The sequence below is a fragment of the Protomyctophum bolini genome, assembly GCF_963924005.1.
Source record: "Protomyctophum bolini genome assembly, chromosome: 15".
In the NCBI taxonomy this organism is placed as follows: Eukaryota; Metazoa; Chordata; class Actinopteri; order Myctophiformes; family Myctophidae; genus Protomyctophum; species Protomyctophum bolini.
Window position 1 is genome coordinate 9535276 of NC_137876.1, and position 27079 is coordinate 9562354.

Below are 27079 nucleotides of genomic sequence, written 5' to 3' on the forward strand. Positions count from 1 at the left end.
TTTTTAAAAATCGAAGAACGACTGACATTTTTTTTAAATCTGATCTCAGGTCAGAATGGGTTCATCAGACGAGTGTGTGTCCAGTGGAAACCTCGTATGAATCTGATCTCAGGTCAGAATGGGTTAACCACATGAACCCAAGCATCCCTATTCTGGGCATGTCACAATAGGCAAACATATGAAGAACATATAGCAGGTAAACATTCAAACTTGTAGAAATGCTATTTTCAGCAAAGGTAAAAAATGAGAGGGCCAAAGATTGGAAATGGTTAAGGGGGAAACTTTTCTGATGTTGTGGGGAGGCACTTGGAAAATATCTGCCAGCCAATCAACACACACAGAACACATATGGACGTGTTATGTCAGAGCTGTTCACTCTGAAGTAATTGCTGTGATCTTGCCAGTCATAATGGAGAACACAGGGACCTCAGACAGTGGTTTCGATGGCTCTTACAAATTGTTTGATCAGGACAGCACAGATGACCATTTTTTCTCTGATACTGAAGATGACCTTCAAGGTATAGTGAGCAATAAAATAATTATAAACATATACTGTAATCCAGAAAACCAAAAGATGGTTTTGTTTGTTTGATCAATTACTTTGCAAAGTTATTACTTTAATACAAATATGAGACTACAATGTACTAAGATTATAAACACTGCTTATTATTAAGATCCTGTTTTGTTTAATTAGTTAGTTAAAAGTTCTTCCATTGTACATGCTAGACACCCGAAATACATAGCTTTCAATTGCTCACCAAGACCTCAAGTCATTGACATACTGTCTGTAATTAATACTTCCTAATCCTTTTGAGGATTTAATAGTTTTTCTGTTGTTTTTGCTAATCCTTGACCTCTCTGTGTCCAGTGTCCGTGTCTCTGCCCAGACCTGAGTTGAAACATTACAAATTGACATCAGTGTGTCTGGGGCTGCTGGGTGTGCTTTTACTGCTGGTTGATGTGAGCTTAAGCATCTACTGTAAGTCAATGTCAAAACATACAGTGTATGGCACCTTTGATGGATGTGTAGAAAACTACCAAACTATAATATTGTTTTACAATGTACAATTACAAACAAGGCATTTAGTTGTGCATGACTACTTCAGCCTACAGTTACACTCAAGTGTATAAAACAAATGAAGAAGCAGCCTCAATTGATTGCTTTTTGTCCGTTATGTTTTCACCCCTGTCCATCCATATGTCTGTCTGTCTGTGTGTGTGTGTGTGTGTGTGTGTGTGTGTGTGTGTGTGTGTGTGTGTGTGTGTGTGTGTGTGTGTGTGTGTGTGTGTGTGTGTGTGTGTGTGTGTTAGCCTGCAGGCTTTGGGCCAGACACATACCAGTGAATCCACGGTATGTTTGGCCCAAAGCCAGGCTGTGTGTGTGTGTGTGTGTGTGTGTGTGTGTGTGTGTGTGTGTGTGTGTGTGTGTGTGTGTGTGTGTGTGTGTGTGTGTGTGTGTGTGTGTGTGTGTGTGTGTGTGTGTGTGTGTGTGTGTGTGTGTGAACGATGCAAATGTGAATGTGCAAATGCACTCAAATTAAATCTACCTCAAAAGACATCAACCCTGCAGTCAGATGAAGAGGCAAAATGATAACCTTCTTCATTTTGTTAACATGATTATGCCTATACACTTGCCTACACTTTATTTATATACATTTATAAAAAGTTCATGATTTCCTTAAATACAACTATACAGTATGTGTCTTCATCACTGACAGACAGCAAAGTGAGAGACAGATACCTTCGTCTTAATGATGTATCCTACATCAGAAAAGAACTGTCGCAGCTCCAAGATGATTACATGTTTGCAATACAGAGCCGAGATGAGGCCAAGACAATGTTGGCAAGACAGATCAATCAACGAGACACCCTACATTGGGATCTGGAGCACCAGAAGAGAAGGACCCGAGACTACTATGCCCAGATCTTAAAGATTCAGGGAGCAAATGCAGCAATAAGGGCCAACCTCCCTCTAATTGGTAACTTTACAACCATGACAGCATATAATGTACATGTGTTGAGTTGTGTATGATTATGAAGTGAGATTTAGTCAACCTGGTGCAGTAAAATGTGACCAAAAGTCAATGTTCAGAGAAATGTATACATGCTATGATAATATATTTTTATTATAACACCAGCAAAACACCCTTACACTATTATGACTGTATTTTGCGTGTCTTAAGTACCAGGTCTTATTCCCTAACTTGAGTAAACTAAAGACCTGGAGGCGTCAGGCGTGATCAATGCTCTTTGGCCACTCAGAATAGCCAAATGGCATTGATCACGCCTCCAGGTCTTTAGTTTACTCAAGTTAGGGAATAAGACCTGGTCCTTAAGACACGCAAAATACAGCGCTTAATGTCATACACACCCTAGAGGCAGCATGCACCCGTTTGGAAATCCCTGGTAGAAACATTGAGTAGAGTTGAAGTACCTCAAAATTGTACTAAAGTATAGTACAGTACTTAGTGACTTTCCACCACAAATGCGATCATGTCACACTGAAGGTTTCCATATCATTTTGTAACAGAGGACGGCTGCAGACATTGCTTACCAGGGTGGATGCTTCTGAACACCATGTGTTACTTCTTACCGCTGTCTGACTCTGTCAACCGGAGGTCCTGGGAAGAGGCCAGAACTCAATGCAGGAGACAAGGAGCTGACCTGGCCATTCTGAATAGCAGGGAGAAGCAGGTAGAAAAAAAATAAAACACTGCATTCAACACAACTATAAGAACGACACGCTACAGTCGTGAATCTCATTACTACTCGTCTCTTACAATTGCGTTTCAGTTCTTGATCTTTTTAATTTCAAGGAACCCCAGTTTGATATGCATTAGGCCCACATTAGATTTTTTTTTAAATCTCTGAGACACCAATCTACAATGTAAAATCCTCAACGTTAAGAACCAGTGCACTACAGCAGTGGTTCCTAAACTGAAAAATATATATTTATGTAAGAAAGACCAAAAGAGGCAAACATTGTAAAAAAAATTGTTGATCTAAAGCTCACAACACCTCAAAGTGCAAGGTATTGTGAGCTGGTAATTTGGCTATTTTCACAATATTTATCTGTGGAACAGAGTCAAACTAAAGGTAATGCCTACACTGCCAAGTGTGGAATAAGTGCAGGATTGGGGTTTCTGATTCCCCAGTTCTGATTATTTTGGGGGGGTCGCAGCCTGATGAAGTTTGAGAACCCATAATTGAAAGAGTAAAACATTTGTATTTCTGTATTGGGTTTTTTTTTATCAGTTATTATTGAGTAACATAATCAATGACAATGAAGATGGGTCGAGACCAATGCACCAGAGTGGCTTCTGGATTGGACTCAGAGATGACGAAGAGGAAGGACATTGGAAGTGGCGAGATGGGACAAGTCTGGTTGAGGCGTAAGGCTTACAGTACATTTTGCACTTTACACTGTCAAATCTTGAGTGCTCATTTACAGTAACTGTGGGTGTAATAACAGAACCAAATGGACCCTTTGTTGTACACTCTCAGAGGACTTTACTATTCATTCATGTTTAGAATGCAATGACAAGTCCTTGAAAGACATTGCTCTTGTACTTGCAGTAAACACTAAGCTTCAGGATCATAAGGTCCTTTAAGTGATTATTATTTTTGTTTGTTAAAATAAGAGTTAAATACCTAGTGAGAAGTAAAATAAAAAAATAAAAAATAAGTGTAAGTGTTCATTTAAGAGTACGATACTCATAATGGACACATTTTAGACTGAGTTAAATGAACAGAGCATTTTACTGTGCAGGTATTGGAATGAGGGCGAGCCTAATGACGACGCCAATGAAGACTGTGCAGCCGTCTATCCTCGAGACAACCCCTTCCATTCCTGGAACGATGCCCCATGCGGACATCCACTCAATTGGATTTGTGAAATGCTGCCGAGATCGAGGAGCTGAACTCTGTTTCTTTTACCACCGGCCTGGCCTGTCGGAGGGAGGGGTTCACCCAGGCGTTTCACCCGTTACCCAGGCTAAGTTTTAGCTGGAATACCCCCAAAACATCTGACATGGAATGCATTTAAACAGTGGCATTAAGTTCACTATAGTAGAAATATACCCATTCAATATTGGCAATTTACTTTGTACATATCACAATTCACTATATCACTTTGTACATATCACTATACAATTCTGTAAATTAAATAAGTAAACCAAGTCTAATAAATAAACTAGCAACAGAAACAGTAAGTGCCTGAGTGACACCAGGCAGTCATGTTTTGTACCCATTTACCGTTTCTACTGGAAGTTTAGGGGAGGGGATGGTATTGTGATGTCACTATATCACTATTTTTCATTGGCACGTTCGACTGTAAAGGTTTCAGCCTCCAACCTACATCATTGCACATAACAACTACACCAAAGGGTCTAATGAACGCACCTCATAAACGCATGAAAAACATGTAAAAATACATACAAAAATCACGGTACTCCATCTTTAATGAATTGAGACTCAACATATTTTGTTATTATACAATTTACAAGTTGTATAATAACAAAACAAAACAAAATGTTTAATGAATGATGTCTATCAGTGCTCTTGCTCATTGCACTGAAAACACAGCACGTTCGCACGCACGCACTCACGCATACACTCTCCACCAATGTTATTTTGCAAGGGTTGACAGTGCAATAACCTTACAAAACAGCTCTTCACTCTGTGATTGCTGTGATCTTGCCAGTCATAATGGAGAACACAGGGACTTCAGACAGTGGTTTGGATGGCTCTTACAAATGGTTTGCTCAGGACAGCACAGATGATCCTTTTGTCTCTGACCATCAAGGTATAGTGAGCATAAAATAATTATAAAAATATACTGAATGTAATTCTAAAAACTAAAAGATGGATTGTGTTTGATCAATTACTTTGGAAAGTGCGGTAATTTGTTAAATACAAATATGTGACTACAATATGGTTATATTATATTATATTATTATGCATATTATAAGATAGAATATTTAGAAATGTACTTCTTCTGATGTTTTCGCTAATCCTTGACCTCTCTGTGTCCAGTGTCCGTGTCCGTGTCTGTGCCCAGACCCGAGTTGAAACATTACAAATTGACATCAGTGTGTCTGGGGCTGCTGGGTGTGCTTTTACTGCTGGTTGATGTGAGCTTAAGCATCTACTGTAAGTCAATGTCAAAACATACAGTGTATGGCACCTTTGATGGATGTGTAGAAAACTACCAAACTATAATATTGTTTTACAATGTACAATTACAAACAAGGCATTTAGTTGTGCATGACTACTTCAGCCTACAGTTACACTCAAGTGTATAAAACAAATGAAGAAGCAGCCTCAATTGATTGCTTTTTGTCCGTTATGTTTTCACCCCTGTCCATCCATATGTCTGTGTGTGTGTGTGTGTGTGTGTGTGTGTGTGTGTGTGTGTGTGTGTTAGCCTGCAGGCTTTGGGCCAGACACATACCAGTGAATCCACGGTATGTTTGGCCCAAAGCCAGGCTGTGTGTGTGTGTGTGTGTGTGTGTGTGTGTGTGTGTGTGTGTGTGTGTGTGTGTGTGTGTGTGTGTGTGTGTGTGGAACGATGCAAATGTGAATGTGCAAATGCACTCAAATTAAATCTACCTCAAAATACATCAACCCTGCAGTCAGATGAAGAGGCAAAATGATAACCTTCTTCATTTTGTTAACATGATTTTGTCTACACTTGCCTACACTTTATTTATATACATTTATAAAAAGTTGAGTTCATGATTTCCTTAAATACAGTGACTATACAGTATGTGTCTTCATCACTGACAGACAGCAAAGTGAGAGACAGATACCTTCGTCTTAATGATGTATCCTACATCAGAAAAGAACTGTCGCAGCTCCAAGATGATTACATGTTTGCAATACAGAGCCGAGATGAGGCCAAGACAATGTTGGCAAGACAGATCAATCAACGAGACATCCTACATTGGGATCTGGAGCACCAGAAGAGAAGGACCCGAGACTACTATGCCCAGATCTTAAAGATTCAGGGAGCAAATGCAGCAATAAGGGCCAACCTCCCTCTAATTGGTAACTTTACAACCATGACAGCATATAATGTACATGTGTTGAGTTGTGTATGATTATGAAGTGAGATTTAGTCAACCTGGTGCAGTAAAATGTGACCAAAAGTCAATGTTCAGAGAAATGTATACATGCTATGATAATATATTTTTATTATAACACCAGCAAAACACCCTTACACTATTATGACTGTATTTTGCGTGTCTTAAGTACCAGGTCTTATTCCCTAACTTGAGTAAACTAAAGACCTGGAGGCGTCAGGCGTGATCAATGCTCTTTGGCCACTCAGAATAGCCAAATGGCATTGATCACGCCTCCAGGTCTTTAGTTTACTCAAGTTAGGGAATAAGACCTGGTCCTTAAGACACGCAAAATACAGCCCTTAATGTCATACACACCCTAGAGGCAGCATGCACCCGTTTGGAAATCCCTGGTAGAAACATTGAGTAGAGTTGAAGTACCTCAAAATTGTACTAAAGTATAGTACAGTACTTAGTGACTTTCCACCACAAATGCGATCATGTCACACTGAAGGTTTCCATATCATTTTGTAACAGAGGACGGCTGCGGACATTGCTTACCAGGGTGGATGCTTCTGAACACCATGTGTTACTTCTTACCGCTGTCTGACTCTGTCAACCGGAGGTCCTGGGAAGAGGCCAGAACTCAATGCAGGAGACAAGGAGCTGACCTGGCCATTCTGAATAGCAGGGAGAAGCAGGTAGAAAAAAAATAAAACACTGCATTCTAACTATAAGAACGACACGCTACAGTCGTGAATCTCATTACTACTCGTCTCTTACAATTGCGTTTCAGTTCTTGATCTTTTTAATTTCAAGGAACCCCAGTTTGATATGCATTAGGCCCACATTAGAGATTTTTTTTTAATCTCTGAGACACCAATCTACAATGTAAAATCCTCAGTGTACAAAGGGAACCTGGAATGAGTGAGCCCCTCACCCAAGGTTCCCTGGCGGTTCCTTGAGCCAACGTTAAGAACCAGTGCACTACAGCAGTGGTTCCTAAACTGAAAAATATATATTTATGTAAGAAAGACCAAAAGAGGCAAACATTGTAAAAAAAATTGTTGATCTAAAGCTCACAACACCTCAAAGTGCAAGGTATTGTGAGCTGGTAATTTGGCTATTTTCACAATATTTATCTGTGGAACAGAGTCAAACTAAAGGTAATGCCTACACTGCCAAGTGTGGAATAAGTGCAGGATTGGGGTTTCTGATTCCCCAGTTCTGATTATTTTGGGGGGGTCGCAGCCTGATGAAGTTTGAGAACCCATAATTGAAAGAGTAAAACATTTGTATTTCTGTATTGGGTTTTTTTTTATCAGTTATTATTGAGTAACATAATCAATGACAATGAAGATGGGTCGAGACCAATGCACCAGAGTGGCTTCTGGATTGGACTCAGAGATGACGAAGAGGAAGGACATTGGAAGTGGCGAGATGGGACAAGTCTGGTTGAGGCGTAAGGCTTACAGTACATTTTGCACTTTACACTGTCAAATCTTGAGTGCTCATTTACAGTAACTGTGGGTGTAATAACAGAACCAAATGGACCCTTTGTTGTACACTCTCAGAGGACTTTACTATTCATTCATGTTTAGAATGCAATGACAAGTCCTTGAAAGACATTGCTCTTGTACTTGCAGTAAACACTAAGCTTCAGGATCATAAGGTCCTTTAAGTGATTATTATTTTTGTTTGTTAAAATAAGAGTTAAATACCTAGTGAGAAGTAAAATAAAAAAATTAAAAATAAGTGTAAGTGTTCATTTAAGAGTACGATACTCATAATGGATACATTTTAGACTGAGTTAAATGAACAGAGCATTTTACTGTGCAGGTATTGGAATGAGGGCGAGCCTAATGACGACGCCAATGAAGACTGTGCAGCCGTCTATCCTCGAGACAACCCCTTCCATTCCTGGAACGATGCCCCATGCGGACATCCACTCAATTGGATTTGTGAAATGCTGCCGAGATCGAGGAGCTGTACTCTGTTTACTTTAACCACCGGCCTGGCCTGTCGGAAGATAGAATAAACTGTTTCTTCAAGACTGTAGAAGATCTCATGGATCGATTTTTCATTTTTATTGTCATGCCAGTTTTAGCTAGCATGGTAAACCACTCGCCCTGCTGGAAAACATTTTCATTTCTGCCAAAATCTGGTGAGGGGCCGGGAGGGGTTCACCCAGGCGTTTCACCCGTTACCCAGGCTAAGTTTTAGCTGGAATACCCCCAAAACATCTGACATGGAATGCATTTAAACAGTGGCATTAAGTTCACTATAGTAGAAATATACCCATTCAATATTGGCAATTTACTTTGTACATATCACTATTCACTATATCACTTTGTACATATCACTATACAATTCTGTAAATTAAATAAGTAAACCAAGTCTAATAAATAAACTAGCAACAGAAACAGTAAGTGCCTGAGTGACACCAGGCAGTCATGTTTTGTACCCATTTACCGTTTCTACTGGAAGTTTAGGGGAGGGGATGGTATTGTGATGTCACTATATCACTATTTTTCATTGGCACGTTCGACTGTAAAGGTTTCAGCCTCCAACCTACATCATTGCACATAACAACTACACCAAAGGGTCTAATGAACGCACCTCATAAACGCATGAAAAACATGTAAAAATACATACAAAAATCACGGCACTCCATCTTTAATGAATTAAGACTCAACATATTTTGTTATTATACAATTTACAAGTTGTATAATAACAAAAAAAAAAAAAAAATTAATGAATGATGTCTATCAGTGCTCTTGCTCATTGCACTGAAAACACAGCACGTTCGCACGCACGCACTCACGCATACACTCTCCACCAATGTTATTTTGCAAGGGTTGACAGTGCAATAACCTTACAAAACAGCTCTTCACTCTGTGATTGCTGTGATCTTGCCAGTCATAATGGAGAACACAGGGACTTCAGACAGTGGTTTGGATGGCTCTTACAAATGGTTTGCTCAGGACAGCACAGATGATCCTTTTGTCTCTGACCATCAAGGTATAGTGAGCATAAAATAATTATAAAAATATACTGAATGTAATTCTAAAAACTAAAAGATGGATTGTGTTTGATCAATTACTTTGGAAAGTGCGGTAATTTGTTAAATACAAATATGTGACTACAATATGGTTATATTATATTATATTATTATGCATATTATAAGATAGAATATTTAGAAATGTACTTCTTCTGATGTTTTCGCTAATCCTTGACCTCTCTGTGTCCAGTGTCCGTGTCTGTGCCCAGACCCGAGTTGAAACATTACAAATTGACATCAGTGTGTCTGGGGCTGCTGGGTGTGCTTTTACTGCTGGTTGATGTGAGCTTAAGCATCTACTGTAAGTCAATGTCAAAACATACAGTGTATAGCACCTTTGATGGATGTGTAGAAAACTACCAAACTATAATATTGTTTTACAATGTACAATTACAAACAAGGCATTTAGTTGTGCATGACTACTTCAGCCTACAGTTACACTCAAGTGTATAAAACAAATGAAGAAGCAGCCTCAATTGATTGCTTTTTGTCCATTATGTTTTCACCCCTGTCCATCCATATGTCTGTCTGTCTGTCTGTCTGTCTGTGTGTGTGTGTGTGTGTGTGTGTGTGTGTGTGTGTGTGTGTGTGTGTGTGTGTGTGTGTGTGTGTGTGTGTGTGTGTGTGTGTGTGTGTTAGCCTGCAGGCTTTGGGCCAGACACATACCAGTGAATCCACGGTATGTTTGGCCCAAAGCCAGGCTGTGTGTGTGTGTGTGTGTGTGTGTGTGTGTGTGTGTGTGTGTGTGTGTGTGTGTGTGTGTGTGTGGAACGATGGGCGTGAATGTGCAAATGCACTCAAATTAAATCTACCTCAAAATACATCAACCCTGCAGTCAGATGAAGAGGCAAAATGATAACCTTCTTCATTTTGTTAACATGATTTTGTCTACACTTGCCTACACTTTATTTATATACATTTATAAAAAGTTGAGTTCATGATTTCCTTAAATACAGTGACTATACAGTATGTGTCTTCATCACTGACAGACAGCAAAGTGAGAGACAGATACCTTCGTCTTAATGATGTATCCTACATCAGAAAAGAACTGTCGCAGCTCCAAGATGATTACATGTTTGCAATACAGAGCCGAGATGAGGCCAAGACAATGTTGGCAAGACAGATCAATCAACGAGACATCCTACATTGGGATCTGGAGCACCAGAAGAGAAGGACCCGAGACTACTATGCCCAGATCTTAAAGATTCAGGGAGCAAATGCAGCAATAAGGGCCAACCTCCCTCTAATTGGTAACTTTACAACCATGACAGCATATAATGTACATGTGTTGAGTTGTGTATGATTATGAAGTGAGATTTAGTCAACTTGGTGCAGTAAAATGTGACCAAAAGTCAATGTTCAGAGAAATGTATACATGCTATGATAATATATTTTTATTATAACACCAGCAAAACACCCTTACACTATTATGACTGTATTTTGCGTGTCTTAAGTACCAGGTCTTATTCCCTAACTTGAGTAAACTAAAGACCTGGAGGCGTCAGGCGTGATCAATGCTCTTTGGCCACTCAGAATAGCCAAATGGCATTGATCACGCCTCCAGGTCTTTAGTTTACTCAAGTTAGGGAATAAGACCTGGTCCTTAAGACACGCAAAATACAGCCCTTAATGTCATACACACCCTAGAGGCAGCATGCACCCGTTTGGAAATCCCTGGTAGAAACATTGAGTAGAGTTGAAGTACCTCAAAATTGTACTAAAGTATAGTACAGTACTTAGTGACTTTCCACCACAAATGCGATCATGTCACACTGAAGGTTTCCATATCATTTTGTAACAGAGGACGGCTGCAGACATTGCTTACCAGGGTGGATGCTTCTGAACACCATGTGTTACTTCTTACCGCTGTCTGACTCTGTCAACCGGAGGTCCTGGGAAGAGGCCAGAACTCAATGCAGGAGACAAGGAGCTGACCTGGCCATTCTGAATAGCAGGGAGAAGCAGGTAGAAAAAAAATAAAACACTGCATTCAACACAACTATAAGAACGACACGCTACAGTCGTGAATCTCATTACTACTCGTCTCTTACAATTGCGTTTCAGTTCTTGATCTTTTTAATTTCAAGGAACCCCAGTTTGATATGCATTAGGCCCACATTAGAGATTTTTTTTTAATCTCTGAGACACCAATCTACAATGTAAAATCCTCAGTGTACAAAGGGAACCTGGAATGAGTGAGCCCCTCACCCAAGGTTCCCTGGCGGTTCCTTGAGCCAACGTTAAGAACCAGTGCACTACAGCAGTGGTTCCTAAACTGAAAAATATATATTTATGTAAGAAAGACCAAAAGAGGCAAACATTGTAAAAAAAAAATGTTGATCTAAAGCTCACAACACCTCAAAGTGCAAGGTATTGTGAGCTGGTAATTTGGCTATTTTCACAATATTTATCTGTGGAACAGAGTCAAACTAAAGGTAATGCCTACACTGCCAAGTGTGGAATAAGTGCAGGATTGGGGTTTCTGATTCCCCAGTTCTGATTATTTTGGGGGGGTCGCAGCCTGATGAAGTTTGAGAACCCATAATTGAAAGAGTAAAACATTTGTATTTCTGTATTGGGTTTTTTTTTATCAGTTATTATTGAGTAACATAATCAATGACAATGAAGATGGGTCGAGACCAATGCACCAGAGTGGCTTCTGGATTGGACTCAGAGATGACGAAGAGGAAGGACATTGGAAGTGGCGAGATGGGACAAGTCTGGTTGAGGCGTAAGGCTTACAGTACATTTTGCACTTTACACTGTCAAATCTTGAGTGCTCATTTACAGTAACTGTGGGTGTAATAACAGAACCAAATGGACCCTTTGTTGTACACTCTCAGAGGACTTTACTATTCATTCATGTTTAGAATGCAATGACAAGTCCTTGAAAGACATTGCTCTTGTACTTGCAGTAAACACTAAGCTTCAGGATCATAAGGTCCTTTAAGTGATTATTATTTTTGTTTGTTAAAATAAGAGTTAAATACCTAGTGAGAAGTAAAATAAAAAAATAAAAAATAAGTGTAAGTGTTCATTTAAGAGTACGATACTCATAATGGATACATTTTAGACTGAGTTAAATGAACAGAGCATTTTACTGTGCAGGTATTGGAATGAGGGCGAGCCTAATGACGACGCCAATGAAGACTGTGCAGCCGTCTATCCTCGAGACAACCCCTTCCATTCCTGGAACGATGCCCCATGCGGACATCCACTCAATTGGATTTGTGAAATGCTGCCGAGATCGAGGAGCTGTACTCTGTTTACTTTAACCACCGGCCTGGCCTGTCGGAAGATAGAATAAACTGTTTCTTCAAGACTGTAGAAGATCTCATGGATCGATTTTTCATTTTTATTGTCATGCCAGTTTTAGCTAGCATGGTAAACCACTCGCCCTGCTGGAAAACATTTTCATTTCTGCCAAAATCTGGTGAGGGGCCGGGAGGGGTTCACCCAGGCGTTTCACCCGTTACCCAGGCTAAGTTTTAGCTGGAATACCCCCAAAACATCTGACATGGAATGCATTAAACAGTGGCATTAAGTTCACTATAGTAGAAATATACCCATTCAATATTGGCAATTTACTTTGTACATATCACTATTCACTATATCACTTTGTGTATCACTATACAATTCTGTAAATTAAATAAGTAAACCAAGTCTAATAAATAAACTAGCATCAGTAACAGTAAGTGCCTGAGTGACACCAGGCAGTCATGTTTTGTACCTATTTACCGTTTCTACTGGAAGTCCATAAACCTTCAGCATGAGGTGTTATTGTCTTTGTTTATTTATTAACCACTTTCTACCTGTTGTCGTATTATAAAGTACTTAAGTGGTTCATTTTTACATTCATTACTGTGTCAAAGCTTTGAGATTCTGATAGCCTTCACGCATGTAATCTAATGCTGTCCACTGTTGTGTAATGTCAGCGCTGTGGTTTTAGTGTCACTGTAAACACCAGGTGGCAAGATGATTCACACTATAGCCATTGCTGGTCAGGTGTTTGGAGAAATCACAACAGAGCAAAGTGTTGCCGCAGTTGTTTGAGAAGCTGCTGGGTGTCCACATGCTCTGGGAAAGCATCTTCAGACCTCTGGGCAGCAGTGTAGCTGCTCTGAAGATCTCCAATCTGGATGCACAAGAAGAAAGAAAACTTCAATTCAGCATTATGTCAGACAGGTGTTTTTTTTGGGGTTGTTTTTTTCTCATTTTGTTATGGTTATTTGGTCTTTGGGCTTATAAAATATACTTATTACTATGAATGTAATGATGATGTATTACCTTTTCAGAGAGATTGGCGAGGTTAAAGTGTGGTTCATACATGTGAGGGGCTAGTGAGGCAGCGGTCTGCAAGAATGCTTTAGACTGGAAGCAACACAGATATTACATAATGATTAATGTCCACTATACATTAAACCTGTATTGGATATTGACTCGTATTAGTTTAATAATGAATCTTTTAAAAAGTGGAAAAGAATGACATTGACCTGTTCAATACGACCTTTGCGGAGCTCGAGAACAGCCAGGTTATTGTAGGCCTCTGCATGGTCATTATTAAAGGCCAAAGCCAGCTTAAAGCACTGATAGGCGAGCGTCATATCACCTATGCCCTGCAAAACACAAGAATCTGCACTTTGTACTGAGCTACAGAGATTGATTTGTTGTACAAATATTTGAGGATAAACATTGAGGCCACACATACATACATTATAGACATGACCACCAATTTCTGAGAACGGCAACTCACCACAGCCACATGTCCTATGTTGTACCAGACATCAGCCTGCTCCTCATCATTGTCCACGAGGGCTAGGGCCCTCTCGAATGAGGACAGAGTCATGTCGTACTGCTGCGCGTAGAAGCAGCACAGTCCAAGATTGTTGTACAGTTGGCAGTTGTACACACCCATCTGAAGCAGACGTCTAACACATAGGAAAACATTTTGCATAATTATCCATTAATGCAGTAAAAAAAAAGAAGGTGCAAAAGCAACCAATGAGAATGAGAACATATACAGAACTGAGGTATTCTAGTATTTTCTTGAGCACTTTGGACCTGTAGAAGCGCAATGCAATCTCGGGCTGGTCGGTGTAGAAGTGATTGCTGCCGATGCAGGCGATAGCTTCCACATGGGTGTTATCCTGTTTCAGAACATCTTTGTAGTACTCTGTGGCTGAAGTGATGTTGTTCATCTCCTGTGCAAAAATAAACAAAACATTGCAGTAAAGGAATCACATCATGAAGTATAAACTAAAGAAGTCTCAAGGAACGAGGACCAAGGCAACCTACCTCGTGGATTCTGGCGATTCCTGTTAGCAGAGTAACCTCCCCGGGGAAGTGGTCCAGGCCTTGCTTGAATAAGTTCAAGGCCGTTATTGGTTGATCCATACGCTGGTAAACCTTGTCAAGTGGAAAAATAGAACAATAACAACCATGACTCAATGAACTATGAGGGAACAGTCCTAGATTATACATTGTGTAAAAACTTTGCAATGTGGCGTGTTTGCTATTATATTTATGTTAATACCTTAGCAAGGTAGAGGTACGTATCGACCACCTCCTGATGGTTGAGAGCTGATCTGAATTGTTTTTCAGCTTCTCTATATAGACCAAGTCTGAAAAACGAGAGAATTATATGAAACAGATTTGATAGAATCAGCATCGAATTACATTTAAACAGTTGAACTCAAATAGCGTAGTTATTATTTGTGGGTCGCTCACCTATAGTAGCATTTCCCCAGCTGTACCTTCCACCACCAGTCTTTGAACTGAGCATGCTCAGTGGCTTGAGCGGCCAAATCTAAAGCCTGTGCACACACAAGAAAAAACCTTCTGCTTGGAAAATTGTCTTAAACTTAAACATATGCTTCATGTAACTTACAACAAAATGCTGCAACTTACATTTTTTACGTCATTTTCATGGTGGAAGATGTACTCAAACAATGTCTGAGGGGGAAAATAATAGTTAATGGAGAACAAGAGCAAATCAATGCATTTCTTTTGCTTTCAACATTGGAACAGACCCGTTGTAAGCTTGTGAATGGTCTATTTCTGCCATTTTCTTTTAAATGTATGATGAACTGGAAAGGATTGACGATTAGGCAAAATAATTGTGTAAAACCTATGACAGGCCTACAGGAACAAGGATGTTGTTTTTTCAACAAATTAAAGTCTCACCTTGGATAAATTGGGCTTCTGGGAATACTTGGCTAAATTTAGTCTTGAGAGGTTTATGAACGGCCCATCTGGGTTGGTCAACATAGAGGCCTGTGTAGACGGAAGATCAAATATGACAAAGTTACAACACCTATCAAACTTATTTGTATAGCACTTTTAAAGCTAAGTTACATATCGTCGCTGTATGGCAAAAAGCCTTGTATCACCAGATTTAAACTTTTCATGTCTTTTCCCCCTATAAATGAATGCTAGTCTACTTCATCATACTATAGTGTCACACAACATGAGGTGTTATTGTCTTTTCAGGAAATGTTGTCTGCAACATTTCCTGTAAAGTAACAGTTTTGGACAAACAAGATTTCCACCCAACAGTGACGATATGAATGTACACTATGTGATAGTTAAAGTACAGACATTAAAAATCATGAATGAAACAACTAGATATGAAAACAGTCACATTATCTCACATAGCAGTGGCATTCACATCAGCATACTATACTGCGATTACAATGAATCATGCTGCGTATTGTCAGAAAGTGCGCTTTGTTGGTAGGTGTGAAGGCTCAATCGAATTCCATCAAATTAACGAATTCTAATCCCCCAAAAAGCGGTGGTTTCGCTTCAAAGGGCAGCAGAGTGTGGATCACCGCAGGTGTGAATGCAATCGCATTTAATATAGGGGATGAATGTGCCATTGTGGGATGAAGAAGTTGGTATTTGGCACACGAGAAGGAAGGAGAAGGCATTATTACACAGCGACGTGTAAAGATGTTCCGTGGACAGACATGGTCTAATAAAGAGATAGAAGCACTTATTGCAATATGGCCAGACGATCATATTGTGGCGATTAGCTGTGCGTCGCCACGCACGCCCATTGGTGCCGTTCAGTTCACTCAAGACAGATACGTTCCTCCTTTTATGAATGACATGACGTCACGTACCTGTCTAGCTACAGGAGGAAGTGCTGTGACAGCGGTGGAGGCTGGAGGTGTTTGTTGGACTCGCAGTTACGTTTTGTTTGGTTGTAACCCTTTAAGTTTATCATTCGTTGTGCGCACGGAACGTTATCTTTTGGACGACAAGTCATAATGGAGAGGATATCACACTGAGAGGACTCCCCGGGATCGTTTGGATGATAAGGAGGACACCTTGGAACAGTGGCGATTTAACCACCACACTTGTACGGCCGTGAGTGAGTAACTAACGTGGATACACAACAGAACAGCTGAGGGGTTCGGTTACAAACTAACGGATATCGTGCGGGGTACGAGACACATAACTGTCGGGTTTTGCCTTTGTGCAAGGGCTGGATATAAGATGGAACTGTACTTGGAACTGATTACTGAACTGAACTGTGGTGAACCTATGTGCTTTGAACGTTTCAATATATACAACCTATTAACTGCAATCTACGGTGCAATCTTTATTGTGTTACAAGTGACTTTACAGACTCTGGACGCACTGTTTCCCAAACAGTGGGTCGGCACCCATTCATTTGTCGCGGACAACTTTTTACGGGTCTCGAGTAAAAATCACATTTTCTTTTCCTACATTTACATTTACATTTTAAGTATTCCTTTCACATACACTGTGCATTATTATTATTTGGCATTTAGATCTCATTGTCATTTTCATATTTTAAATTGTGCATAAATAAACTCCACAGTAGACTCTGGTAAACCCCCATTTGATTCGACACTGGCCTTGATCAATTCTAATGCACATGTTTGACATTATATTTATGACATTTGGAATCATAATTTTACAGAACTATAAAACTATCTAGAACAATTCTGCACCTCGACAGGAGGTGGCGGTGATACACCACAAATGTAGCAACGAACGCACGCGCACACACACACACACACACACACACACACACACACACACACACACACACACACACACACACACACTTTTACAACCTGCTAACTATTACTCAAAGTATAATTTTAACACCATAGATTTTACTGTATAGTTTATGAATTGAACACATTGATGCACGTTTGATAAAGCGCAGTGGGAATGCAAACACAGAAAACTTAAAAAGAAAGAATGATGGAACTTCTCCGCCTATTCGCATCGAGTCTAACAAATTAGAGGTGAGAATGCGACCATATCTGACTGAAGTAACAATAGTCTAATATAGTTATAGTTAGTTACATATAAAAATGAAAAAAGAAGATAGCTGTAAATTAATGGAAATGACTACATTCAAGAAGATATATGAAGCTGTGTTTACAGAAATTATTTAAAAGAAAGAACACTTCAAAATTATATAACTGTAAATGGATCCATGCTCTCAGATTAAAATGTTGCTGTGTAGATACTAATTTATTTTACATGCCTGCTCTTTTCAGACTCTATGGTTGAATGAGCTCTTGTATCACTCCCTATTGTGAGCAATTTTTGAAATACATACGTATACAGTGCTATGTGTCACAATATGATGTTGTAGATCAGCCTATTTGAGCTATTTGTCCAATAGATTAAGGTTTATGTGGTTTCAAGAACCTTTACACATCAGGACTTGCATGCCTTGCAATGAGAATACAACACTCACTGTTCCCAGGCGAACAAATCTTCCAGAAGCACTGGTGACAGGACGAGCTGTGCTGGCCGTTCGAGGGGTTTTAATGGCCTGTTCCATCGTTCCAGGTCTCCCTGACTGTGTGCTGGGTCTCACAAATCCTGTGATCGGACGTCCCGATTGAGTCACAGGCCTTACATTTAGAGTGAAACAAACAAAATTCAGCTTTATTATTTTGTGAGCCACAGGAAATCCCATGAGCCAATATTTGAGCATTATTCATTCAATTGTTTTTCTGGGCTTAAATCCCATGAGCCAATATTACATGAGCATTATTCATTTGATTGTTTTGCCTTTACTGACAGCTCCAATCGATAAAGGCAGGAAACGGGAAGATGTCGGCGAGTGACATTCAGCAAATGTTCTGGCTGGCCCAGGAATTTAACTCACGGTCAGGTATCAGAGCCTATGATGTATGCACCCTAACCACTCAGCAAAACGGGCACCCAGGTTCCAGGCCTTTACTGACATAACGGAGAAGTGTGATTGAGTACCTGACGGCAGGTGTGGGCCCACCACCATGACTTGTTACAACATGTCTCAGCGATGTTCCAGGACCTAGAGGTGAGAGTGAGGCAATTAAGTACCGTACAATCCGTTTTTATTCGGTTGAGAAGAAAGAAAAGAGAGCACTGAATGAACTGTACAAGTACAGGGAACAGAGAGACAAACAGAAACAGTTGAGACTTACGTGCTACTTGAGCAATAGAACTCTCGTCGAGCATCATTTCAGCAATGCCCTCCTGATCCACCTCAACTTCATCTATGTATACCATCTCTGTCAGAGCACGTGTCTTCAGACTCCAGGCAGCCTAACGCGCGCGCGCGCACACACACACACACACACACACACACACACACACACACGCACACACACACACGCACACACACGCACAATTAATTTTTGGACCACAAATTGCAGAAAGGACAACATTTCCGTGGTAGCACCATAGAAAGCATGTTCATCATCATCATCATCATCACACGATATAATTCCCACTGGTCACTTAACTCTGATAGTGTACAATTGTATTATCCATTTGGGTATACACTAATGTATGACCCCTATGGATTTTTCAGTGCATTAAAGGTTACCTCAGAGATATGTAGTGAGTCTGTGTCCTTATGAGTGTTGAGAGTGAAGATGAGTTGAAGATGAACGGAAAACATGAAGACAGGAAGGAAGAAATAAAGACAAGAAGACATGGAAACATTAAGTGAATAAGTCTATGGAAATAAAGTGAGATAAAGTGGATGAAAATAAAATGAAAAGAAGATTGGGTCAGAGAAGATATCTGCTAAAAGTGAGACTGTTGCGATTAAACAAAAACTATATGAGATTAAGGACTGCACTAACGTTAAACAGGATTACACAGGTGCTATAATCTCTAGCATGCTATGCTACCGTACCTGGTCATATGGACTGTCCTCTAATATCTTTGTACAGATATCAGAACAGCGTTGGAACTTCCGTCTTCTAAAATAGCTCCATGCAAGAAATAAAGGATCCATTGTCACTTCCATTGCGTTGGCCGTGGTGCACAGTAAAAACTAAAAGTAGCTTTGCTAACAAGCTAACATATGAGGCTGGCGACGCTTTTCTGTAACTCGGCAACAGAGAGAACAGCTCTCCTCCTGTGTGTTTACGCCGTCTTCGTTGCTACATTTGTGGTGTATCACCGCCACCTCCTGTCGAGGTGCAGAATTGTTCTAGATACTTTTATAGTTCTGTAAAATTATGATTCCAAATGTCATAAATATAATCTACAATAATGTCAAACATGTGCATTAGAATTGATCAAGGCCAGTGTCGAATCAAATGGGGGTTTACCAGAGTCTACTGTGGAGTTTATTTATGCACAATTTAAAATATGAAAATGACAATGAGATCTAAATGCCAAATAATAATAATGCACAGTGTATGTGAAAGGAATACTTATAAAAAATGTAAATGTAGGAAAAGAAAATGTGATTTTTACTCGAGACCCGTAAAAAGTTGTCCGCGACAAATGAATGGGTGCCGACCTTAGAGTATATATACTCTAAGGTGCCGACCCACTGATTGGGAAACAGTGCGTCCAGACCTCACGCAGTCACTCTTTTAAAACGCGCATGCGATCTTGAGAGCAAACAAACAACCATGATTGGCACCCTGTTGTTTTACGGGCTCTACCCACTGACACGGTACTTCAGCAAGAGAGCCTCGGCAGCAGGTAGATAACAACTCCGCCAGTCCAAAGAAGTTGACTTTGTTGTTGTGCAGCGTTTGGTTCGTTGAAAGAACTCCTCTGAACAGCTGTGTGGTTTGTGTGGTGGTGGAGAGCGAGGCTAATGTTAGCCGCTGACAGAGCGCTCCGCAGAGCAGAACACAACACTTTGACTTATGCTGTGATTTGTTGCTGATAGTTTCACCGTCTGGACAAAACAGTGTCCTCTTGTGAAATAGTCTGCACATTCATTCATTTCATTGACCGAATTATAGCATTTTATAAGCAGCCCTTTGGCCTGCGCATGCATCATTTGTAGCTCAAGCCCTCAGCTGCTGCTGATGACGTCAGACAGACAAAACCATGTGCTAATGTTTTGGTGTGTAATATAGTCCAGAAATGATAGTGTAGTGTCGAAGTCTGTTTTTTTATGCCAAAACGTAAACTATTTATCTCACTGCCTCAAAAATAAATTACTTTTAGCCTTAAAAATAAATGCACATCTATCTTCTCACTCCAATTACTTGTATTTCTCCTACACAGAGGCCTCAAAGAAGAAGAATCTCCCTCCTGTACTTGTCAATGGCAAGGAGCTGGATCTTGTTTCTGTCTCAACCAGGGAGTTCACCAAGTGTCAGACAGCATTGCGGGATCAGTGGCTTCAACCTAATGGTGTGACATGTGGACAAACGGGGGAATGGTTGAAACAGAAAGTACCTGATAAAGACGCGACAAGGCCTGAGATGGACGAAGAACAACTGAAAGTAGTTGCTGTGTGTGAGACAAATAAATACGAGCTAGTATTGAGGAATGCCAAAGTAGAGAGCACAGGGGAAGGCTTCAACCGACAGGTCCCACAACAAGACACCATACGGCCAGACGTGTATGATGAACAACTAAATGTTGATGTGTGGAAGCAAACCGTTTCAGAAGAAAATATAAGACCTGAAGTAGAGGGAAAACAGCTGAAAGTTGAAGTGTTGCAGCAACGAGTCGCAGAAGAAGATACAAGGCCTGGGGCAGAAGGAGAACAGCTGAAATTGGCTGTGATGAAGCAGAAAGTCCCGGAGGATGATATTCCAAGGAAGGAAGATGGACAACTGAATGTGCCTGTGTTGAAAGAGCAAGTTCTAGAAGAAGATGAAAGGTCTGAGATGGATGGAGAACTGCTGAAGGTTGCTGCGGGTGACAAAACAAAAAATGAGCTTGTGTTGAACAATGCTGGGGTACAAAGCAGAGTGGTACCAGAAGAGGAGGAGGAGAAGATGAGTAGTGAAAACCTAAAAGACGAGGTGGAGGCTGCCCAGCGGGTGCACCATGCAGACTGTGTCCACCGCGAGGAGAGGAATATGAAGGAACAGGTGGAAAAAGAAACTGTTGCACTTGGTGAGATGATCAGCCCATTGACACAACTACAGTTTCAGTCATCTGAAAACATTAGAGTGGAAGAAATCTGCCCAATGCTGGAGAAAATCCCCATACCCAGCCTGAAAGTGTCTCGTGGCAAAGCAGCGACTGCCAGCGAATGCTGGGATGAATACATCACTTGCACTGGTGAAATAAATTATGACACAATTTGTCCTCAGCTGGACCTAGTCTCTCTCCTCTCTGAACTCCAAACGCAACCAAGAAAGACTCTGCATCATGATCCACAACCTGGATGGCACAACCCTGAAGACCCTGGCTTTGCAGAAGCAGGGCATTACGTATCAGTGGAGTACCCTTCGATGAGTTACTACCCCACATTACAGCAGACAACTAGTACTCCCTATGAAGGTGAGACAAGTGATGCCCTATTTTTCACCTAGCCCTTTTAACAGTTTCCAATTTTCTGTTTTGGAAGAAAAAAATAAATGAACAAAATATAGTGGTTAATACATTTAGTAGATTTACATTGCTACTGCAGTGATGCAAATAGCCTGCATTCTTAGACTCACTAAATTGAGAGTACGCAATCATGTCACCCTCCAGTAGCCTCTGTCCCAGGCTTACTTATCTGCGAAAAGAAAAGCCTGGTCACAACGTAAGGCAGAGAAGCTATCGGCGGACGTATCCTCCGGAATATCCGTCAGATGTATTTCCCCCGGATACGATATTTTCCCGACCAATCAAAACACTTTTTTAGTGGGCAATACTTCCACTAAAATCCCGCAACTTCCGCTGATAGTCTTTTCAGCGTAGGTCTTGCTCAGGGTGCTCTCCAGTGGTCTTGGGATGCAATACTGTACTCAGTACTGTACTCTAACATCATTGAAGTGGGACTCAAAATGTCCCTGGGACCCATCTAAAAGACCACCCCTGGGTCCCTAGACCCATTACATTGGAAACCTATTTACATCACTGCTACTGTACGTTACCTGCCTCAAATAGGTTGTAACAAGTAACTCACAGTAAAAGAAGTACGTTCTCTGGAGAAAAAAAAGCCTAATATCTGTGATAATTTAGCAAAGCCTTCTTTTCAGTGGTCTGGAGGGCATGGGAGGAGGTAACGGAGTCTGTACACAAGCTGTCAGCCTCCCAGGATGTGTTGGACTTCACCGTCATGTCTTACAATATCCTGGCCCAGGACCTCCTGGAAGCCAACCAGAAGCTGTACTCTCACTGCCCCCTGGAGTTGCTGCAGTGGAGCTACCGTTACCGCCACCTCACAGAGGACATCCAGAAATGGGCACCAGATGTGAGTTAAAGTTATTTATATATTTTTGAGTGGTACAACCACTCCTATAGACAGCTATGTGTGTGCCTGTGTCCGAGCACGAAAACAGCGTTATAGCGATTGCTCACAACCAAGTGTCACTGTTGCACAGCCAGACAGACAGGCAAGGGAGGAGGGCTTGTACCATACAGTACAGCACCACTCACTTCAGACAGGTCTGATTTTTATATATTTCATACCAGTATATAATTTTTCATAGTGGGCATTTTACTATCTATGGTGAGTACAGCTGTTTTTGTTCATGCTGACGGGTTTAATGAGCTGTGCATCTCTCCCATGTGTAGATTCTGTGCCTTCAAGAGGTGCAGGAGGACCACTATAAGGAGCAGTTGCATCCCTTCCTCTCACAGATGGGTAAGCTGGCTCAAGTAGTAGTCCGTATGAATACCCGGTATTGTTTAATGCAGTTTAATGTCTTACTTAAGGAACTATTTATTTATTTAAGTTTGAATTCTGGCTTTTTGATGCTAGGCTATAGCTGTATGTACAAACGGAGAACAGGAACCAAGACAGACGGCTGTGCAACTTGTTACCGTGGCAATGTGTTCTCCGAGCTGTCCGTGAAGCTGCTGGAATTCTACAGGCCTGAGACAGGACTTCTGAACCAGGACAACGTGGGCATTGTTCTGCTGCTGCAGCCAGTGGCCAGCAGCACTCGTGGGTCGGAGGTCAAGGCAAAGGGCCCGCTGCTTTGTGTGGCAAACACCCACTTGCTGTTCAACCCCAGGAGAGGCGATGTAAAGCTGACCCAGTTGGCCATAGTATTGGCAGAGATCAGTCGTGTGGTCAAGTTCTGCAAGGACAGAGGGGACCACTGCAACGTCATCTTGTGCGGCGATTTTAACTCTGTTCCAGATACGCCTCTGTACCAGCTGATCACCAACGGCCAGCTCTTCTACCACGGGTTACCCTCCTGGACGGTGAGACAAACTGTCCATGATCAATGCTTGGCACTCCGTAATGAAAACTTGTAGTTACTCGATGTTGACTCGTTGAAGTACTTGAAAGGGATGCATGATTGATAATCTATCATTCAGCTTTCAAAAGGGTCTATCTCTTCAAATAAAAGTTGTGCTCATCTTCAGCGGTGAAAGCACTTGGAAACTTGGAAACCGAGTGCAGTGTCACTGTTCAGTAGTTTTTGTAGAAGTCTGCATTTGCAGGCAGAATTACCGTTAACTGTGTAACAGGTATAAGGTAAACGCAACTGGTATTGGTCAATAAATCAGTTAAAATGTCAATATTATGAATCCCTACTGCAGATTCCGATATAATATATTATAATGACATGCCCAAAATAGGGAAACCAAGTGGAAAATGGTCAAGAAAATAACCTCTGTAGCAAACAAAGGCTTATGATATTGTAAGTTCTACAAGCTAATGTTCAGAGATGTTTTTTGAAACTTTTCAACCACACACTCTTAGGCTTATATTAACCATAAAACGTATACATGAATTGAAACCCCTTTTTTCCATCATGAACCATTATACTGAGTAGGTTAACTGACTGATACTTACAGAAGTGTCTTCTACCCAACATGGATTACAACTACAAACTGAGTTGTTTCATGAAGCCACCATGTTTGCAGTAATTTTCTTTCTATGTCAGATATCGGGCCAAGAGGACCTGTCCTACAGAGCCACCCACCAACACAGAGTGTTTGCACCCCTGTTGCCCAGCTCGCTGGGAATCACAGACAACTGTCAGTACACAACAGACAAAGACAAGGTCAAAAGGGGAACTCAGGAATCGGGTCAGTACTGTGCTGTGTATTTACAGTGTCTTTCTGAAATCATTTTGGGTCTCTTTGGTTCCGCTCACTCTTCTTTAATGCTTAATTTAGTGAAATCCTCTGAAAAAGATAACCCAGAGTATTATACTGATACGTGTGTACTAAGTGACGCTTGTCTATTGTCTACTCAAACTGAAAGAGTGATGTGTACCTACTCAAACTGAAAGAGTGATGTTTACCTACTCAAAGCAAAAGGGTTATGTGTGCCATCAGTAAACTTGGGGTCTTGGTATGTGTGTCTCCTCTGGGCAGAAGGCTGGCTACTCATTTTGGCTGGTACTGTGGCACATTGCAGAAAGAAGGTCTGTGATGTCATAATGTCATAATAACTGCTTGCCTATTTTCTAATTTTTATATTTATCCTCCCTATGTAGGGAAACTCCGGTACGACCATGACTTCCTCCTGCAGCTGCGCTTCTCTGCAGCTGCCTGTGTTCGACCCCTGGATCTGGATCTGATCGACTGTGTGACGGACAACACACCCGGTACAGTACAGTGACAGCTCATGTTCTGGTCATTCACATTAAACAGCCTCCTCTATTAATGCTGGTTCTAGAATCATGATTTTCTTCTTTCCATCCTTGCTTTTGACAGATGCTTCCAGGGAAAATCAACAACAATGTGTTTGCATTGAGCGGTCAGTTCAAATATTGCCTTTTTATGTTTCCTTACCTGTTAAAGGGTCACAATCACATATTGCCTGTTATCTTGTTGTCTGACAATACTGTATAGTTGTTTCTCAACGTCTCGTTCAGGGAGCACCAGGGGTCCAAATGGACGGAATATATATGTTTGTGTATATATATAAATTATATATATATCTCACAAATGGGGAATTGCGATGCATTATATTTATTACTTTTCTTTGTCACAGATTGGGACACAGTATATATCATGGGCTGAACCTGCAGTCAGCCTACAAACACATTCTCCCTGGTTCTGGTCGGCCTGAGATCACCACCCTGCACTCTGACGTGGGAGCTACAGTCGACTATATCTTCTACAGTCCTAAATGCACCGACACTGCTGGTGGTCACACAGGTATGCAAGTCACGTCACGCGTATAAAACATTATGGGTTTTTAGTCACCTAAATTGTATTATCCAGGGTAGGAAAATGCAGGTGGTCAGGCTACTTGCCACTAGTATTTCACTGCTTGTACCTGTATGAGTAGTGGAAAATACACCTTGATTCTTGAACAACAAACACGGTAGTGCACAAAGCCTTAAGCCTGATTTATTCTTTGTTGTACTACGGAGTTGCATGCTGAAAATGGCTCTCAACCTGCGACGTGTTGTCCGTTTGTATGCTTTGCGGACCATAAATGAAGAATTTCTCAGAATGAGGTCTTTGCACAGCTATGCAGCCGACATCTGTTGACCCCATTCGCTATCCTGATAAGCCTACAGTATATTGCTCTTGGTTGGACATATTACCAAACAAATCAGGCCAAAGGACAGGAATCATTCTTTGTATTATAGGCCTCAATTAAACTGCGTTGTCTCAAGACACTTTTGCATACGTATAGAGCAGAGACCCGGTATATTCCCATCTGAGCAAGCATTTGGCCACAGGGCCAAGGAAAAACTCCCCTTTAATAAGAAGAAGCCTTGAGCAGAACCAGGCTCTAGGGTAGGAGGCCATCTGCCTTGATCAAACAACAGTCCAAACAGTAAATGTGCTCTAAATAATAAGAAAAAAAGGTTGTGAATCAACAATAGGTTTTCTCAGTGGAATGCTAGACCCAAAATCCAGTATACAGCACGTATCAAAGTAGGAATTTAAAATGACACATCCAAAATTTCAAATCAATGGAGGACAAAGTACTTCTGTCCACTTTTCTATTGGCATACCAATAAACAAAATGTAAATGTGCTCTCTAAATAAAATTGTGGCTATTTGAAATATTCAGAAGTGGATGATGAGGTACACGTCAGGTTTGGTCTGATTTCCCCTTTCAAATGTGAAGAGCCTGATTAAATTTGATATCACTGTTTGTATGTTTTCCTCAGGTGACAGCCGTCTGACTGGTGCAGGTCTGAAGATGATTGGTTATCTCCCCCTCCTATCAGAGGATGTCCTCTGGTCAATGAAAGGTCTACCCAATGAAGTATTCCCTTCTGACCATCTTAGTCTTCTGGCTAAATTCCAGATGGAGTTACTCCCTGCTTAACGGGAAAGACTGTGTGTGTGTGGACTGGGAGGTCTCAATACACTGAAGTCAGAAGATATGCATAATTATGTTTGTATGATGCTGGCCTTGCCCTGGACACTGTTTTAGGTAGAGCTATATTTGCTAGTTTCTTTGGACTCATAAGAAGTACGGTACAGTTTTTAAATGGTTTAGTTTACTATTTTAGTTAAAAAGTGCCCAGAAAAAAAAGTGCATGTTAAGATTTTGGTTGAAGATTTTTTTTTATCAGATTCATTCTCCGTCCTCCTTGAAAAATGGAGAATAAATATTTTT

General features: G+C 40.9%; 5 protein-coding genes across 9 annotated transcripts; 4 read left to right on the forward strand and 1 right to left on the reverse strand.

Moving 5' to 3' along the window:
• The first annotated feature begins 385 nt into the window (after positions 1 to 385).
• On the forward strand, positions 386 to 6001 carry LOC308329383 (uncharacterized protein). Of its 3 annotated transcripts, XR_013965381.1 has the most exons (7): positions 386 to 518; positions 869 to 979; positions 1719 to 1979; positions 2531 to 2694; positions 3256 to 3392; positions 3770 to 5151; positions 5788 to 6001. XR_013965381.1 is itself a non-coding variant. In XM_080783651.1 (6 exons), exons 1-6 carry the CDS (start codon positions 410 to 412, stop codon positions 3918 to 3920), a joined length of 933 nt encoding a protein of 310 aa, XP_080639777.1. In that variant the 5' UTR covers positions 386 to 409; the 3' UTR covers positions 3921 to 5285. The 3 variants fall into 3 exon arrangements, 1 of the variants encoding a protein (XP_080639777.1); XM_080783651.1 differs by lacking the exon at positions 5788 to 6001 and having other exon boundaries at positions 3770 to 5285; XR_013965382.1 differs by lacking the exon at positions 869 to 979 and having other exon boundaries at positions 403 to 518.
• A 632-nt stretch (positions 6002 to 6633) lies between these two features.
• LOC308329694 (C-type lectin domain family 4 member E-like) lies at positions 6634 to 8110 on the forward strand. The gene is made up of 3 exons (XM_080784190.1): positions 6634 to 6763; positions 7388 to 7524; positions 7902 to 8110. The coding sequence occupies exons 1-3, from the start codon at positions 6647 to 6649 to the stop codon at positions 8098 to 8100; spliced, it is 453 nt and encodes a 150-aa protein (XP_080640316.1). The 5' UTR covers positions 6634 to 6646; the 3' UTR covers positions 8101 to 8110.
• A 1237-nt stretch (positions 8111 to 9347) lies between these two features.
• Positions 9348 to 12430, forward strand: LOC308329253 (CD209 antigen-like protein C; the record flags this gene model as incomplete). Its single annotated transcript, XM_080783462.1, has 5 exons — positions 9348 to 9424; positions 10113 to 10373; positions 10925 to 11088; positions 11718 to 11854; positions 12232 to 12430. The coding sequence occupies exons 2-5, from the start codon at positions 10196 to 10198 to the stop codon at positions 12428 to 12430; spliced, it is 678 nt and encodes a 225-aa protein (XP_080639588.1). The 5' UTR covers positions 9348 to 9424; positions 10113 to 10195.
• Positions 12431 to 13120: 690 nt separating this feature from the next.
• ttc8 (tetratricopeptide repeat domain 8) lies at positions 13121 to 19469 on the reverse strand. 3 transcript variants are annotated; one of them, XM_080783461.1, is made up of 15 exons: positions 19307 to 19469; positions 18992 to 19018; positions 18588 to 18708; positions 18391 to 18454; positions 17870 to 18029; positions 15307 to 15396; positions 15031 to 15075; positions 14851 to 14936; positions 14657 to 14744; positions 14419 to 14529; positions 14185 to 14324; positions 13877 to 14051; positions 13617 to 13739; positions 13411 to 13494; positions 13121 to 13258 (listed from the first exon to the last, which is right to left on the reverse strand). In XM_080783461.1, exons 1-15 carry the CDS (start codon positions 19418 to 19420, stop codon positions 13142 to 13144), a joined length of 1545 nt encoding a protein of 514 aa, XP_080639587.1. In that variant the 5' UTR covers positions 19421 to 19469; the 3' UTR covers positions 13121 to 13141. The 3 variants fall into 3 exon arrangements, with proteins under 3 accessions (XP_080639587.1, XP_080639585.1, XP_080639586.1); XM_080783459.1 differs by lacking the exon at positions 18992 to 19018; XM_080783460.1 differs by lacking the exon at positions 19307 to 19469 and having other exon boundaries at positions 18992 to 19014.
• Positions 19470 to 19986: 517 nt separating this feature from the next.
• Positions 19987 to 27041, forward strand: angel1 (angel homolog 1). Its single transcript, XM_080783790.1, has 10 exons — positions 19987 to 20109; positions 20647 to 21879; positions 22566 to 22780; positions 23104 to 23173; positions 23291 to 23739; positions 24429 to 24573; positions 24987 to 25097; positions 25207 to 25249; positions 25487 to 25653; positions 26625 to 27041. The coding sequence occupies exons 1-10, from the start codon at positions 20037 to 20039 to the stop codon at positions 26783 to 26785; spliced, it is 2667 nt and encodes an 888-aa protein (XP_080639916.1). The 5' UTR covers positions 19987 to 20036; the 3' UTR covers positions 26786 to 27041.
• The last annotated feature ends 38 nt before the right edge of the window (positions 27042 to 27079 follow it).